Genomic DNA, 13,683 nt, shown 5'->3' on the forward strand with positions numbered 1-13,683 from the left:
CATTTCATCAAGATCCATCGAGAACTTTTGGAGTTACGTTGCTAAAAGTCAGACAAGCCAACGCAGGCGAAACATTTTAAACTTTAAAATAGGAGTCTTCTGTTGCGTTCAGTCAACACCGCCGAAAAAGAACTCAATTGGATTATTCACAGCAAACTAGACTCATCTACCTCCACCTTCATCTTTTCAGTTCAACTGAAAGAAGATGCAGCGTAATTAGTGGAGGCCCTTCACTAATGAAAGGATGCGCATGTCCAATCTGCCTCGTAAAAACCATCATGATTCACATTACAACTATAACTGTCTCTTAACAACAACCTTAATGAGCGTAATTTATGAGAACGCATCACAGCCACATCAGCCGGGAGGAAGAAATTCACATCCAGCATCACCCGCTGCGTGGAAAGGAAAAGATGATAAATATTCTCAATTTGAAATTCAAAATCCATTTACAAAATGAATGCCTCGCGCAAACAATAAACTTTCAAAGTAAGTGCAGCTGACCAAAGGTAAAGCGGCTCGCATCAGCGAGCGGGAGCGAATCGGTGCTCTGATTTGTGCAAGAGTCCGGCGTGACAAGTTGATGGTGACAAAAAGCAAGCAACCAAACTGCCTGTAAAAGCACCTTCATCTGCAGGTTGAGCAAATAGCATTTAAAGACGATATGACACAGATGAAACTACAACTGGGTGGAAAATAACTGGATGCAGATAAATTATTAAAGCGTCACCCGACCGTTTACTTATTCTGCAAATGTCTGTCGGAGAGATTCATAGGTGTGATTCCATTCCATTACAGAGCACTTATAATCAGCATTTACATGACATTTTGCACGACTGGTGATAAATCTCTGCAACCGCATCAAAGGATTAAGCCATTTTCAAAGAGAGGAAATCGTTCTCCTACCTCTGTCGTTCGCGTTGGGAGGCTTCTGTCTCCTCTGTAATTCTCTCTGCCGGTGTCCGTGAAATATTCACCCACTCAAAGAGGCAGACTGCCAGCCGTCAACGCTCGATGCTCTTGAAAAAACATTATCTTGGACAAAAAAAAAAACAAATGGCTTGGAGACATGCTCGGAAAGGAGACTAAAACAGGGAACCAATAATAGCCAGTCAGCCTTGCAGTTACTGAAATGTTAAATTGGCAATGATTGTCAGGTTGCCTGGTGTCAGTGGAGAGGTGCTTGTGTTGATGGATGGGAGGCGAGCTCTCAGGGAGAGCGAGAGAGAGAGAGAGAGAGAGAGAGATTAAGATTGAGGAGACAAGCCCTCAGGGACCCTTTATCGTTGCATCGTAGCCCTTCATAGCTTAACACACGAATGACTTTACAACTGCAGCAACACGATATTGCCCAAAGATGATTGCTATGGTAACAGGGATTAATGGGGGTCTAACCCCTCACTCGTTCATACCGAGACACCAGAGGCACTCTCCTGATGCCAACCCCCCCCCCCCCCAACATGCATGCACTCCCCACATGAACCTGACCAATCTCCGTCCAGACCGCCACACTGCACCCTGACCGGATTACGGAAAGGCAGAACACAAACGCCGTCAGCCAATCGTGACAATAACAGACAGAGATCTCTTCTTTCAAAATCACTCACATGTTGGATGCAAAAACAATGAGCTCCTGCGATGTGTCGAGGTGCTAATGAGAGGTAGAGATGCACATTACATTGGAGTAAGAGGCGCTTATAAGCACCCATAGATGAATAAGGGGAGGGGGGAGATGCAGGGAAAAGCAACAGAAAATACTGAGCGGGGTAAAAAAAAAAAAAGTGGGTTCCCAGGGAGTGATGCTGAGAGAAAACGGAGGGAGGGAGAGAGATGGAGGGAACAGTGAATACAGAGGGAGGGCATGGAATGGATTTTTAGGCTAAGCCACTTTTCAGTGGAGGCTGCAGGACTGAATCAGCTCTGATTCGGGGACGAGGAGGATGGAGGACAATGCAACAAGAGCCCAGAGACCAGAAGTGATGAGAGGACGCTGATAGAGACGCTGAAGAATTGTAGTTATTGGCAACACACAGCAGGACACAGTAAAAAAAAGATTGTGGTGTTTGTCCGCCTTTGGTGAAAAGAGGGGCAGGAGCGAGCGACCAAAGAGGGAGGGGGGGAGCGGCGTTCATCTTTCTGTGTCACTGAAAAGAGAGTGGGGGGAAGGGAGGCGGGGAGATAATGCGAGCAAACAGAGCCACATAGCATGCCCACTGACTCACACGGACCACGGATGGTGTTGGTGAGAGCATCTGGTAGGAAGAGACGGAAATGTATATCATGGATGCAGCCTCCACGAGTCAGTGACATCACTGCATCCAGGTCAGCCCCCACTGCACTGATAAAACGCCACCAGTCCAGTGGGTGTAATTCACTGTAAAAAAAAATGAAAAGGCAACATTTTCGGACACACAGTCAATAGAATTTTCAGCAGCTATGAGAGTGAAGCATGTGTGTGAAGCAAAGTTGGTCCCAAATAGCACGTTTGGTCTTTCAAAAATAATAAATGCAGGAAGTATGACACAAGCTGGAACTATTTAGGAATTCTGTTTTGTAACTCCAGTGGGAGAATTTACTGGAAAAATCTGAAAAACAATGACAATCATTTTGATTAAAAAAAATGTAATTAAAAAATAGGACTTACATAATGCAGCGTCAGCAGGTCCTTAAAATGGAAAAGCTAGAACTCTGAAATATTTGAATAATTATTGTTGACTCATTTGGATTGTATTTTTCCATTTGGAATTGTGGCCTTTAATGTTTGTTTTTTTTGCGTGTGGGATGCAAGAAAATTAAGACAAAACAAATTCCGTTTAATGATTGGTTTGTATTATAAACCTGTATTGAAATTATAACAGAAAAAGAACCTTCATAAGCATAGCATCTAAAAATATCTAGAGAATGGAGAAAATGGCATCTTTAAAGTTGACAGTGCAGAAAAAGGACAGAAGAACAGGCGACATTGATGTTTATTAGTAATATATGATCAACAACCATCAACGTGCTTTTACAGAACAGTTCTTATTAGAGCTGTAGAACACTTAGTCACCTCATCTTAACATCTTCTCAGACATGATTAAAATACAGGCAATGAAATTATTTTAAGTATAATTTTGCTTGTACTGCAGATAAATACATTAAGTTCAACTTGACTCACTTTAAAGTTTCACCTTTAAAAAAAACTGTCTTAGCTAAATAAAGATAAACAGACATTAGATTGTTCTGAAAAATGCAAACGTCAACAGCATTGCACCAAGTCATCTCTAAAGCATTAGCATGTATTTACATTTGTGCATGTAAAACTGCACGTTCCTCCGGGCCAATCATCGAAGAGTTACTGTGCAAACTATTTCATAAAAGCCCTTTTCTTCTTTAAAGCCCATGGCACAAAGGTGTAAGGCGTTCACTGGCAGACGACCAAAATGGATGCCCTTTCCCACCTTTAGGTCCCCGACCCCTTCGAAAACACGCTCTGCCTCTCTGCCCACCGTCTTGCCCAGCGTGAGATGATAGCGGGGTTTGTAGGAGTCCCTGTGGAGCCAGCCCTTCTTCCTGTATGCCTCCTGCAGGCCGCTGTTGAGCTGCTGGAGGTGAAGCTGAGGCTGGGGGCTTAGGTACAGCACCCTCCCGTTGAAGTGTTTCAGCCTCACGGGGAACGTCAGAGACACGGGTGGGTTGCGATCTAACGCGGCAAACCGTTGGAGCATCTCCACGGCAGCTTCCACCTCAGTGGGGCCGGCCAGCACCAGGAGGCAAAGGGTGACATGAAGGCTGGAGGAGGTCTGCCAGTGAGGGGCAGAGGAGGGCAGAAGGGAGATGACCTCCTCCTGCAGCTGCTGGAAACTGGAGAGGATGGTAGGAGTGTTGGCCCTGAAGGTGATGAAGTGTGTGGGTGGTTTCCGAGGGGGGCGGCCGCCACGCTTCTCCTGTCTCTGCTCCAGAGGCGAACGGCTCTGACTCACGCCCGGGGCTCCGAGACAACTCTGGGTACAATAAAAAATAAAATATATGTTAAAGAGGACCATAAGGACGATCACTGTGGTAACAATTAACTGCAAGGGCGGAGAGAGAATGTATTTCCGTAGAGCTGCACCCACCAAATGGTGTTCCTTGCCTTTCCAGCTTTCCTCCCATTCTTCCACATCCTCTTCTTCTACATTCGCTCCCTCTGTTTGAGATGAGGCCGGTTGGTCCGTTGAAGCTGCAGGTCTGAAATCAAAACAGGCGAGAAAAGTTACTTCAGAGGCGGGAGGATTTCTTGAAAAAACATTTTTCAAAGTGACACAAACTATAATTAACGGAACCCGTGACCTTTAAAATGATTCTTTAGGTTCTAATCTTGTGTCTTTGATTTTTTTTTTATCTGCTGTTACTCATGATGTTACATCATATTCAGTATTGATATCAGAAATGTTTGACTTATTTCTCAGCTGTGGTATCTAATAAAATACAATTACAAAAACTAAAGAATTCAATACATATAAAGTCTGAAAATGATCATCTGACCCAACTGTGGCCTCCTCCGTGGGGGATGCTCCTTGTGTTTCCTGTTGTTCCTGAGAAGTGTCTCCGCTCATGTTTGAAGCTGGTTCTGTTGATTCCGGAGTGGGAATCTTCGTCTCGCTTTGCCCGTCTTCCTCTGCTTGCGTGTCTTCCTCTCGTTCACCCTCTTCCTGTCCATCAGCAGCAGGTGGCTGCTCCGTAGTTGCTTTAAGATCTTGCCGGTGTTCCTGTTCCTCCGTGTTCAATCCTTCTGAAAGAAATGAATGCATTTGGTGATTGGAGATTGTGTTTCCTGGACTTTGTAATTTATATGCATGTGAAGCAAAAATGGGGTTGCAATAGCAGGTCGTTTCTTACTCTTTAATTCATCCTCCCCTCCAAAGGGGGGAGCCAGAGATTGTCCAGTGGAGCCAAACACCCTGTCAGTTCTGGTGTGGCGATCCCAGACACGGTGGCCTCTGCAGGAGAAGTACTGGATCCTGTGTCTGGGCAGGGCCAGTTCAGAAGCGTAATCGCAGTCGCAGGGGTTTGTGTCCCAGCTGAAGTCGTTGAAGGGACGCTCCAGCACTCCGAGGAAGCGATCCACGTAGCCCACTACGAAATCGGAACCATCGATCGATGGATCCCACATGATCCGAGAGATAACATCATCTGCTGTACGCATGCGTGGCTTTTTATTCACTACTGAGTTAGAGATACATAAAAAAAAAGATTGTTAAAACCACATGAAAGTGCATCTTCATGATCAAATAACCGACTCAATCTGAAGTGACCTTTTCCGTCATGTTTTGGCTTTGATTGCTTCCCTTTGTTCCCTTTCTTCTCGTGCTTTTCCATCTCATCTGGACACCGTTTGTCATCTTGGTCTGATGATGCAGCTCCGGAATCATCCAATGACGGGTCACTTGAATAAAGGGGGGGGGGGGGGGGGGGGGTGGTATAAAAAAAAAAAGGAAGTGTTCTCATGACATAAATGATTCATTTGTCACAAACACGGCAAGTCCAAAATAGCAACGATGAAAGAGAAGCTAACGCTTTCTAGCCACTGAAAACTCTCGAGTTGAACGTGATTTATTGAATATCATCCTTCGGCTTGATGGTGAGCGTGTCAAAACAGAAAAAGGTGGATTTACCCATGAGAAAAATGACATTTCTGGCCAAAACGACACTTTCCCATCAGGAAAAACTGGCACAAGTCGCCTCTATCTTCATCCTGTCCGGCTGACTCTGTCAGTGATTAAGAAGAGCAGACATGAGATGGATAGAACAGGTGTGAAGGTAAAGAAAGCATCAAATGAAAGTGAACGACTCCGTTTATAGACTACTTACAGAATCACAATTGTAAAAATGTAATAACAAGAAATAAACCATACAAAGATAAAACCCCTGAACAGACTCGATCTGTCCCGACTAAACCAAAGCACCACCAGATAGAATGAAGTGACAGGATGCATGTGAAAAGCAAAGTACACGGGAATATTCATTTTCCGGTGTAGTAGAATGTTCTCTTATCACTTTGTGATGATGATCCAGTAAATGGACTAAACATAAATCCCGATATGCAGGATTTTTTTTCGCGATGTCCGTACTTCGATCGGGGGATGAGAAAACCGTCTCTGATTCTTCAGTATTTGGATGAGATGTGTTTCCATTACAGCGTGTCTCCGTGTCAGTGAGATATGCCAGAGAACAGACACAAAAATGCACAGATGTCTGGAAATCATAACTCCTCTCTCGTCATCCGAGCCGGTTCAGGCCCTTATCTTGAATTTCTCTGGAACTGCAAATAATGCCGCAGATCAGAAATAAAGCATTTCTGGGACAGTAGCAAGAGACAAATGTGTGTGCAACATTCCATTCCCTCTCCAATACTCATCGAGCAGGTGGCAAACGCTCGACCGGAAGGATCGAAATGTCGGCCAAGCGGTTGGGTTATGGTTGCTCGTAAACCCGAGCGCATGCCACACACCCTCCTTTGCTATTTCTGGATGGGAGAACTGGAAGTGACTCAATCAACCTGGGAGAGACACAGGTGTCCGATATCGAGGTCTTCTTTTAGTGGTTCTAGACATCAGATTTCAGTACTGGCAGCAATTCATGGAAAAATTAATTACGAATTTCTTCATTTCTGGGAAAGATGATCCAAGTGGGAGGATATGCAATGAATTTCATCGTGATAGTCACGGACAGCAGTCACTCTGCGGCTGCTGACTCACTAACAGATGAATTATGCCGCCAGACTTTACAGTAACATGATATTTGTGCAGATCTTACCGGAACTCAACACAGAAGTGCTGACGTATGAATCAGACAGACTGACGAGAGGAACAGAAAGGTCTTTCCCGTAGACGACGGTCGTTGTGATAAGTGGAAATTAACTTGCATATAACTAGCCAGTTAGTGGTCTTAAATAAATAGTAAAGTCTAACTAAAGTAGGTTTACCTGCTGCAGGTGCTGCTGCGCTGATTTGGCCAGTGTCGGACTCAGCTGGGGGAACTTTAGATCCCTCTGATGCCATGCTCGACTCTCCGATCAGGGTTTATTCGGGAATCTTGTCAGGAAGGCGCTTCCCCCATACACCTTTACTGCTGAATAAACCGTAAACAACACCGTCGTCACCAACTCGGATAATGCGGAAGTAGCTGGTGACGGCCGGTGCTTGGGATTGGAAATATTCTGTATCCATAAGAGGAAATATTTTCACAGCATAAACACGTTATAACAACAACAAAAAACAAAAAAAAAAGTCACCATTAAATCCATTAGATGTTGAGGGACAGAAGAGTCTGACTTTTAAATGACCCTTGAACCCTCCGTCTTTCTAATATACGGCATCATGAGTAATGTAGTTTTTACTCATCTCTTGCCGAAATCGCTTTTTAGAAAACATTAGATTAAATTAAATTAAATTAGACCGTTTTGGTGTTTGTTGACTTTCTCACCGCTGAACATTTTACTTTTAATCTTTTCGACATAACACGTAAAGGAAAGATAATATCGCGCAGCTTCCGCAACTGCGGCCTGAGCGCGTGACTCGGCGTCACGTGACATCTGTTTTTAGCATTTTGCAGCACGATAGCAAACAAGCCAGAAAGGGTAGAGGGAACCTAACTCTGCCGGTGAGAACCATTTATTTATTTTTAAAACGAGCTAGTCTGAGTTTATGCGTTAGCTGTAACTCCGTTTTTATGTTTTTAGGTTTCCTCTTTTTGAATGTCCTTTTTAGAAGTGACCACAAGTCATATATTAAAATTGCCCCGGAGCTGAAGGTAATACTACTTCCGTACTCTCAGGGGTAATAACAGCGATCCTCCGTGTTATGAACGACTGCTCGTATCAAATCTCAAATATAGTCGCGACGATAAGCGTTTATAATAAACTTCCCTCCTACCTAGATGAACGCTCTGGTTGCTCTTTGTCACTTCTGTGAGCTTCATGGCCCCCGGACGTTGTTCTGCACGGAGGCGCTGCACCCTCCATCCCCATCCCCGTCATCGCAGGGAGGCGCCGCGGTGCCTGGAGCAGACAGAGACCGGGATGCCGACCGGGAAGGTGAAGGGCTGACCATGAGGGCCAACGGCTCCCAGAGAGGAGAGATGTGTGACGTGAGTGCAGAGAGACACAGAAGAATGTCCAATCACTATGATGACGTCATCAAAAACTTGTCTCAACGAGAGCAGAACCGTCATTTTCAGTCAGTACAACAAACATCATCAAACAGATGAACCAATTTATTGTCTGTGGAGATTCTCCGTCATCCCGGACATGGTGCATCTCTGTGTTGAAGTCGACTCGGCCGTGCTTTTGGACATTCAAACATTGCTTCTGCAACATTTAGGCATGCACAAGCCGCAGGTGCGGTGTCTTTAGTGTTTTTAACACCTGCCCATGGTAGGCTTTTAAAACTTAGGTAGATGTAACAAACTGAGGGAGAAAATGAAGACGAAACATCAGCGATGTTTCACTGAGCCCATTTAGGAATATTCTTCATAGAATCATGCCCTTTTTTTCAAATCATGTTTTTGCTCTGCTGCTTCTCATTTTTTGCCCCTAATATGCAGAGATTTCTCCTTTTTGTTGAATCTTTTGATGACGTGGCGCATGTTTGAAGAAATCCTCCATTTAGATTTCGGGCAGAGAGGTCGTGCTTTTGTTGTCTACAACGCAGTACTCATTTTGCTCGTCTTTTTTGCATCGTAGGGTTGCCGGTCTCTTCCTGCATCTCACCCAGGCTTCGTGAGCATTGACGATGAAACCGGGATACGCTTCCTGAGCCACCAGCATCCCAGGCAACCGCAGATGTTCAGCGTGGTTCGCCAGGCCTGCGTGCGCAGCCTCAGCTGCGAGGTAAACGGTGACGTACGTCTCCACGTATGTGTGTGTGTGTGTGTGTGTGAGTCACACATCTCGTCCATGAAATAAAATGGTTTTCTTATTCCTCTGTCGCCACCTATTTGTGCTCGGCTTTTACAGGTATGTCCCGGCCGAGAGGGACCGATCTTCTTTGGAGATGAGCAACACGGTTTTGTATTTTCACACACCTTCTTTATCAAAGACAGCCTGGCCAGGGGGTTCCAGCGCTGGTATAGCATCGTCATGGTAGCGATGGATAGGATCTACCTCATCAATTCCTGGCCTTTTCTGTTACGCCACCTCAAACTCACTATACAGAGTCTGCAAAGCACAGCCCTCAAGGTAGGGACATATTACCTGTACATGCGTACAATTACCGTATTCAAATAGTAATATAAAGACTTCCCACACATGCGCTTGTTGTTTGCCGTAGCCGCTGATTTTGTGCATTACTGTCTCTCAGGTGTTTGACAACGAACAAGGAGTTTGTCCCCAGCGAGCAGCGAGGATGAACAGCGTCTTCTCACCTGCAGTGTTCCCACACCAAAGGAGTGGCAACGCAGCCCGATCGCTAACGTCTCTCACCCAGCATCCTAACCTGTGGGCCAGCCTGCACTCGTCATTCAGCTGGTGAGTCACTCTGCTGCTGTCGCACTTTGACGCACGCGCTTTGTTTTGTTCCTTGTGCTCATATTGACACGTGGAAATGTGTTTTGTCATTGTCTCCAGGCTACTAAAGGCCTGTGGGAGTCGCCTGACAGAAAAGTTGCTGGAGGGAGCTCCCACCGAAGACACACTGGTGCTCATAGAGAGGCAAACAGGTGCGCCTGTATTTAAATTACTCAGCTGAACCGGATTTGTACTGTTCTGCCATTAAAAACTTTTTTTTTTAATTTACCCAGCAAATGTCTTTTTTTGATCTTGACAGTGATAGAAACTTCAGAAGATCGTTTATTCAAAATGTCTCACCTTCCAGGCAACATTTGTCTCCATGATGCAGGATGATATCAGTCGATGTTGTGTTGTATTTCATCTGAATACTCAGAAAGATATCCTGTTAAAAACTGATTCACTGGGTCAATCGGTGCCTCAATGAAATGCCTATTTCATACATAAAAAACATACACATAATTGTGCAGTGTTCTTTGAATAAATGAATTTACTTTGCAAGTAACTGGGACTCTAATATTATCAAGCTTTTATCTCTAGCACTTTTAAAAATCAATTATCAAATGATTAACAATCAAGCAGGATTTACCACATTTTATTAAAGCAGTACATATAAAAATTAAATTTTATACAGATTACCTTTTTAAAATCAGGATTGAACTTAATCCTCGATAAGCGGTGAGATTGAGATGCTGCAGTTTATGGTGAAACCTCAGATTCATGCATTTGGTCACTACCGTATGCGTTTCTCTGTTTACAAAAGAGGAAGAAGAGGAAATGAACTGCTGGGAAGGAGCAGACGGAGACACTTCTGTGACACCACCGCACCAATCAGAGAACAAGCGGGGACAGGATTTCCTGTTTGATGATGATGATGCAAATTTAGATGAATTACCTGATCCCAAATTTCTGTCACTGAGGCATCTGAGACAGGTGGATTTACGTTCCTTTTAGTTTGACTTTGCCCTTATTTTGAGCTGTTATACATTAACATCTGATTTGCTCTGCAGGTTCTCGGGGCTGCTGAGTTCCGTCAGCTGGTGTGGCACGTGCTCATGGGAAATCAGGTCATATGGCGAGGCGCTGACCCCGGGCTCATCCAATCAGCTTTTGCAGTGCTCAAGGTACTTTTTCCTTTTCTGTCAGAGGTAGGGTATCGTTATCCATCTTTCTTGTTGATGAGACGATTGTCTAAAGACACATTATTGGATACGATATATATAAATGATATTTGCCTGCACATGCTTCCCCTATTCTCCACTGAAGATTGGGTGTGTTTTCATTGTGCGATTATTGGTTCCTCATAATTAAAAAAAAATTAGGTTTATCATTGATTTTTATAATTGAACTTAAATAAAATGTGTTATTGTGTGCCTTTGTTTCTTTTCATCTTCCCCACAGCAGAAACTTTGAATTGAAATGTTGGAAAAGCAATGGTGTTACTGTTAATATTAATTATTCTTCCGTTCAGACATCCCAGTGAATCATAACAGTGTGGCTGTGGTGTCATTCATCTTAGGCAACTGTGCTTGTAATGTGAACTTCTGCCCTGTCTCGCATCAGTCTTTGCTGCCAGTGGGTTGCGTGCGCTCTGTACCATACAGTACCCAGTATGAGGAGGCCTACAAATGCAATTTCCTGGGACTCAGCCCAGATGTGCCTATCCCCGCCCACGTGAGCTCCTCGGGTAAAAGCGTCTGTCGATCTACGCAGTCCAAAGGAGAGACTTGCACATGCAGTTCATTTCGTGTTAATATTACCTCCCCGTTTGTTTGTGTCGTAGAGTTTACATTCCTGGTGGACGTCAGTACGGAGGGAAGCTGTCAGATCTCACCCATTAGTGAAAACGACATCTCTTCGCTTTATCAGTTCACCATCAGCAGTGCCAACACACAGCCCACAGACAGGGGTGAGCGCTGATGCCTGAATTAAAGAGTGCCGCTCATTTTATTGCCGAGTAATATACAATTGTCTCTTGTTTAAATCCTCAAAAAGCTAGGACTGCATTTCTCTGGCAACACTGCACTGATTTGACAGATCCATTTATTTTAAATTGTGAATCTGCTTGAAAGTAGACAGTGTTGTATTTTTTTAGGCCACTTTCCTTGATTGTTTTCAGTAGGAACACATGAAAATATCCAAAATGCTCAGACATGTCCTGTCTTGCAATGTGGTGGCATCCTTACGGGGCTCCCACGATCTGGCTCTGCACAAAAAAATGGATTTTCTTGTTCCACAGCCAGTCTTTTTTTAACTTTCATCACCTCTTTGGAGGTGTTTAAGCTTGAAGGCAACATGATAATACTCACTTTATTTTAAAAGCATACTGTATGTTCTTGGATCTATAGAATGAAGATCCTCCAATGAGCTGGCAGAACATCTTTCCTTTTTTTCCCCTGCAGGCCCTACCTTACTGAACAAGCTTGAGGTGGCCCTGTGCAACAAGAACTTGTCTGTGGATGTTGTATCTCACTGTCTGCTGTGTCTGAAGGAAGAGTGGATGAAGTGAGTATAATGTACACATGAAATGGAAGGGTTCTGTTTGCCTCGGTGCGTTTACCTGTTTGTTGTGGGAGGGGCATCCTGTGGATGCAGTTTACACTTCTGATTTTAATTAATAGCAGAACATTGTGAATCTGCTTGAAAGTAGACGGCAACAGACAGAAAATAGAGCAGCAGAATTAGTTACTCTTTCCGCGGAGGCCTACGTAAGAAATGTCACCGTCATGCCAAGACAGGAGGAGGTGGAGTTACGTGTTCTTCAGGAGACTCCATAAAAAGTTCAGACAGTACTGCCAAAGTACAGACGATACATTCTGTGGGACTCCTTCACCAACATTATGAAGTCTTGCTTCTGTAGTTAGGCCGGGCCTCCATAAATAATCCACTGCAGCAGCAACCATATTCCATGGAACCGGGTTGCAGTCCTTTGCTGCTGAACGCTGCAAAGATCGACCAATGGATGGAGGTCATGACATCGTTGGTGGAAAGCGGTCGGCTCATGATTGGGTTTTTCGATATTGGTTTTTGTGTGCCGTGTGGTTCACCATTTTGCCGATGACAGCCTTCTCCTTGCTGATTCTCCTTCTTTCAGTAAAGTCAAAGTGCTGTTCAAGTTCTCCAAAGTGGACGGGCGAGGGAGGGAGGACACCCAGAAGGTTCTGGCCCTCCTCGGTGCCACGGGGCTCGGTGAGGAGGACAACGTCAGGCTGCTTAAGTTCTGGATGACCGGACTCAGCAAAACATACAAGAGTCATCTCATGATGGCGGTGAGGGGAGGGGAGAGGAGCCCCAGCCAGTGACAGCGAGAGACCAAAGATTAAAGAGGGGGGGGGTATAACAAAAGAAAAGAAAGTGAAAGTAGCAATATTTTCAGCATTGTTTCTGTGACCTGTTTTGGTCACAGAAACTGAATTGCTTGTGATTATGTCTTGCGTGACATCCTGTCCCTGATTATTCTTCTCTTAACAATTCATTCACTGAGTGGATGTTGTTTGTCAAAGAGAGTTACTGTTCAAGGCCTCCACGTCCTGATATATAACTCCTAACTTCTTACAAGCAGTCTGTGTCTGTTCACTTTTTGTTGATGCATTTGAGTGAAATAAATTCAAACAAATGGCCCAGTGACATATTTAATTCCTTAATTTGCTCCATCTTGTGGCAACCAGGAAGAATAAAGATGGAATGAATTGGAGGCCTTCAGCTCCCACTCACTTGTTTGAGTGGCCGGCAGCCAACGAGTGGTGTAAGACAAGGCTTTTACAATTTTCTTCTGTCCTGAAATGTGCAAGTTCTGTTGCATAGCATGGCGCTGGTCCAGTGCAGACAAACACATTGAAGGAATCTCGGTATCTTAATAAGTTAGTCGAACACTGATTAACTGAAGCCCTTTTTATCGCTGTGGTTACGTGAGCTTATTGCTTTGCAGAAACATGCAGACTTGAGTCAATAAAACTCAACCGCATAAGGCTTTGTTTAAATTGGGAGTTGCCTTTTTTTTCTCTTCACTCTGATTTTGTGGCTTTCTCAGAGTTGCTACAAAGTTCTCGAGAAAAAGAAGTTGTTCTCTTATTCTTTTCTATGATTGACTCATCAAAATTGCATTTTGCTAGTTGAAGTAATGGAAACACACGTGGATAATTAGATTAGTTACATAT

At 44.2% G+C, this 13,683-nt stretch overlaps 2 protein-coding genes across 3 annotated transcripts; one reads left to right on the forward strand and one right to left on the reverse strand.

The window, feature by feature from the left end:
• Positions 1–2,813: 2,813 nt before the first annotated feature.
• leng9 (leukocyte receptor cluster (LRC) member 9) lies at positions 2,814–7,022 on the reverse strand. Its single transcript, XM_068758000.1, has 7 exons — positions 6,947–7,022; positions 5,637–5,730; positions 5,277–5,407; positions 4,861–5,187; positions 4,507–4,753; positions 4,098–4,209; positions 2,814–3,983 (listed from the first exon to the last, which is right to left on the reverse strand). The coding sequence occupies exons 1-7, from the start codon at positions 7,020–7,022 to the stop codon at positions 3,324–3,326; spliced, it is 1,647 nt and encodes a 548-aa protein (XP_068614101.1). The 3' UTR covers positions 2,814–3,323.
• Positions 7,023–7,575: 553 nt separating this feature from the next.
• flcn (folliculin) lies at positions 7,576–13,490 on the forward strand. Of its 2 annotated transcripts, none has more exons than XM_068759598.1 (13): positions 7,576–7,623; positions 7,703–7,773; positions 7,900–8,109; positions 8,705–8,863; positions 8,978–9,199; positions 9,321–9,487; positions 9,587–9,678; positions 10,290–10,459; positions 10,537–10,650; positions 11,090–11,213; positions 11,310–11,435; positions 11,929–12,031; positions 12,621–13,490. In XM_068759598.1, the coding sequence occupies exons 3-13, from the start codon at positions 7,900–7,902 to the stop codon at positions 12,826–12,828; spliced, it is 1,695 nt and encodes a 564-aa protein (XP_068615699.1). In that variant the 5' UTR covers positions 7,576–7,623; positions 7,703–7,773; the 3' UTR covers positions 12,829–13,490. The 2 variants fall into 2 exon arrangements, with proteins under 2 accessions (XP_068615699.1, XP_068615706.1); XM_068759605.1 differs by having other exon boundaries at positions 8,705–8,851.
• The last annotated feature ends 193 nt before the right edge of the window (positions 13,491–13,683 follow it).

The sequence above is a fragment of the Brachionichthys hirsutus genome, chromosome 3 (assembly GCF_040956055.1).
Source record: "Brachionichthys hirsutus isolate HB-005 chromosome 3, CSIRO-AGI_Bhir_v1, whole genome shotgun sequence".
In the NCBI taxonomy this organism is placed as follows: domain Eukaryota; kingdom Metazoa; phylum Chordata; class Actinopteri; order Lophiiformes; family Brachionichthyidae; genus Brachionichthys; species Brachionichthys hirsutus.

What these genes read in the sequence shown, in the direction of transcription:
- leng9 (XM_068758000.1), bottom strand. Translation starts at nt 7,022, where the DNA reads ATGGCATCAGAGGGATCTAAAGTTCCCCCAGCTGAGTCCGACACTGGC. An exon ending in CGCAGCAGCACCTGCAGCAG is followed by an intron (nt 5,731 to 6,946) that starts GTAAACCTACTT and finishes AATCACTGACAG; the next exon opens with AGTCAGCCGGACAGGATGAA. An exon ending in AGGGGAGGATGAATTAAAGA is followed by an intron (nt 4,754 to 4,860) that starts GTAAGAAACGAC and finishes CATTTCTTTCAG; the next exon opens with AAGGATTGAACACGGAGGAA.
- flcn (XM_068759598.1), top strand. Translation starts at nt 7,900, where the DNA reads ATGAACGCTCTGGTTGCTCTTTGTCACTTCTGTGAGCTTCATGGCCCC. An exon ending in GCTGCGAGGTAAACGGTGAC is followed by an intron (nt 8,864 to 8,977) that starts GTACGTCTCCAC and finishes CGGCTTTTACAG; the next exon opens with GTATGTCCCGGCCGAGAGGG. An exon ending in CTGAAGGAAGAGTGGATGAA is followed by an intron (nt 12,032 to 12,620) that starts GTGAGTATAATG and finishes TCCTTCTTTCAG; the next exon opens with TAAAGTCAAAGTGCTGTTCA.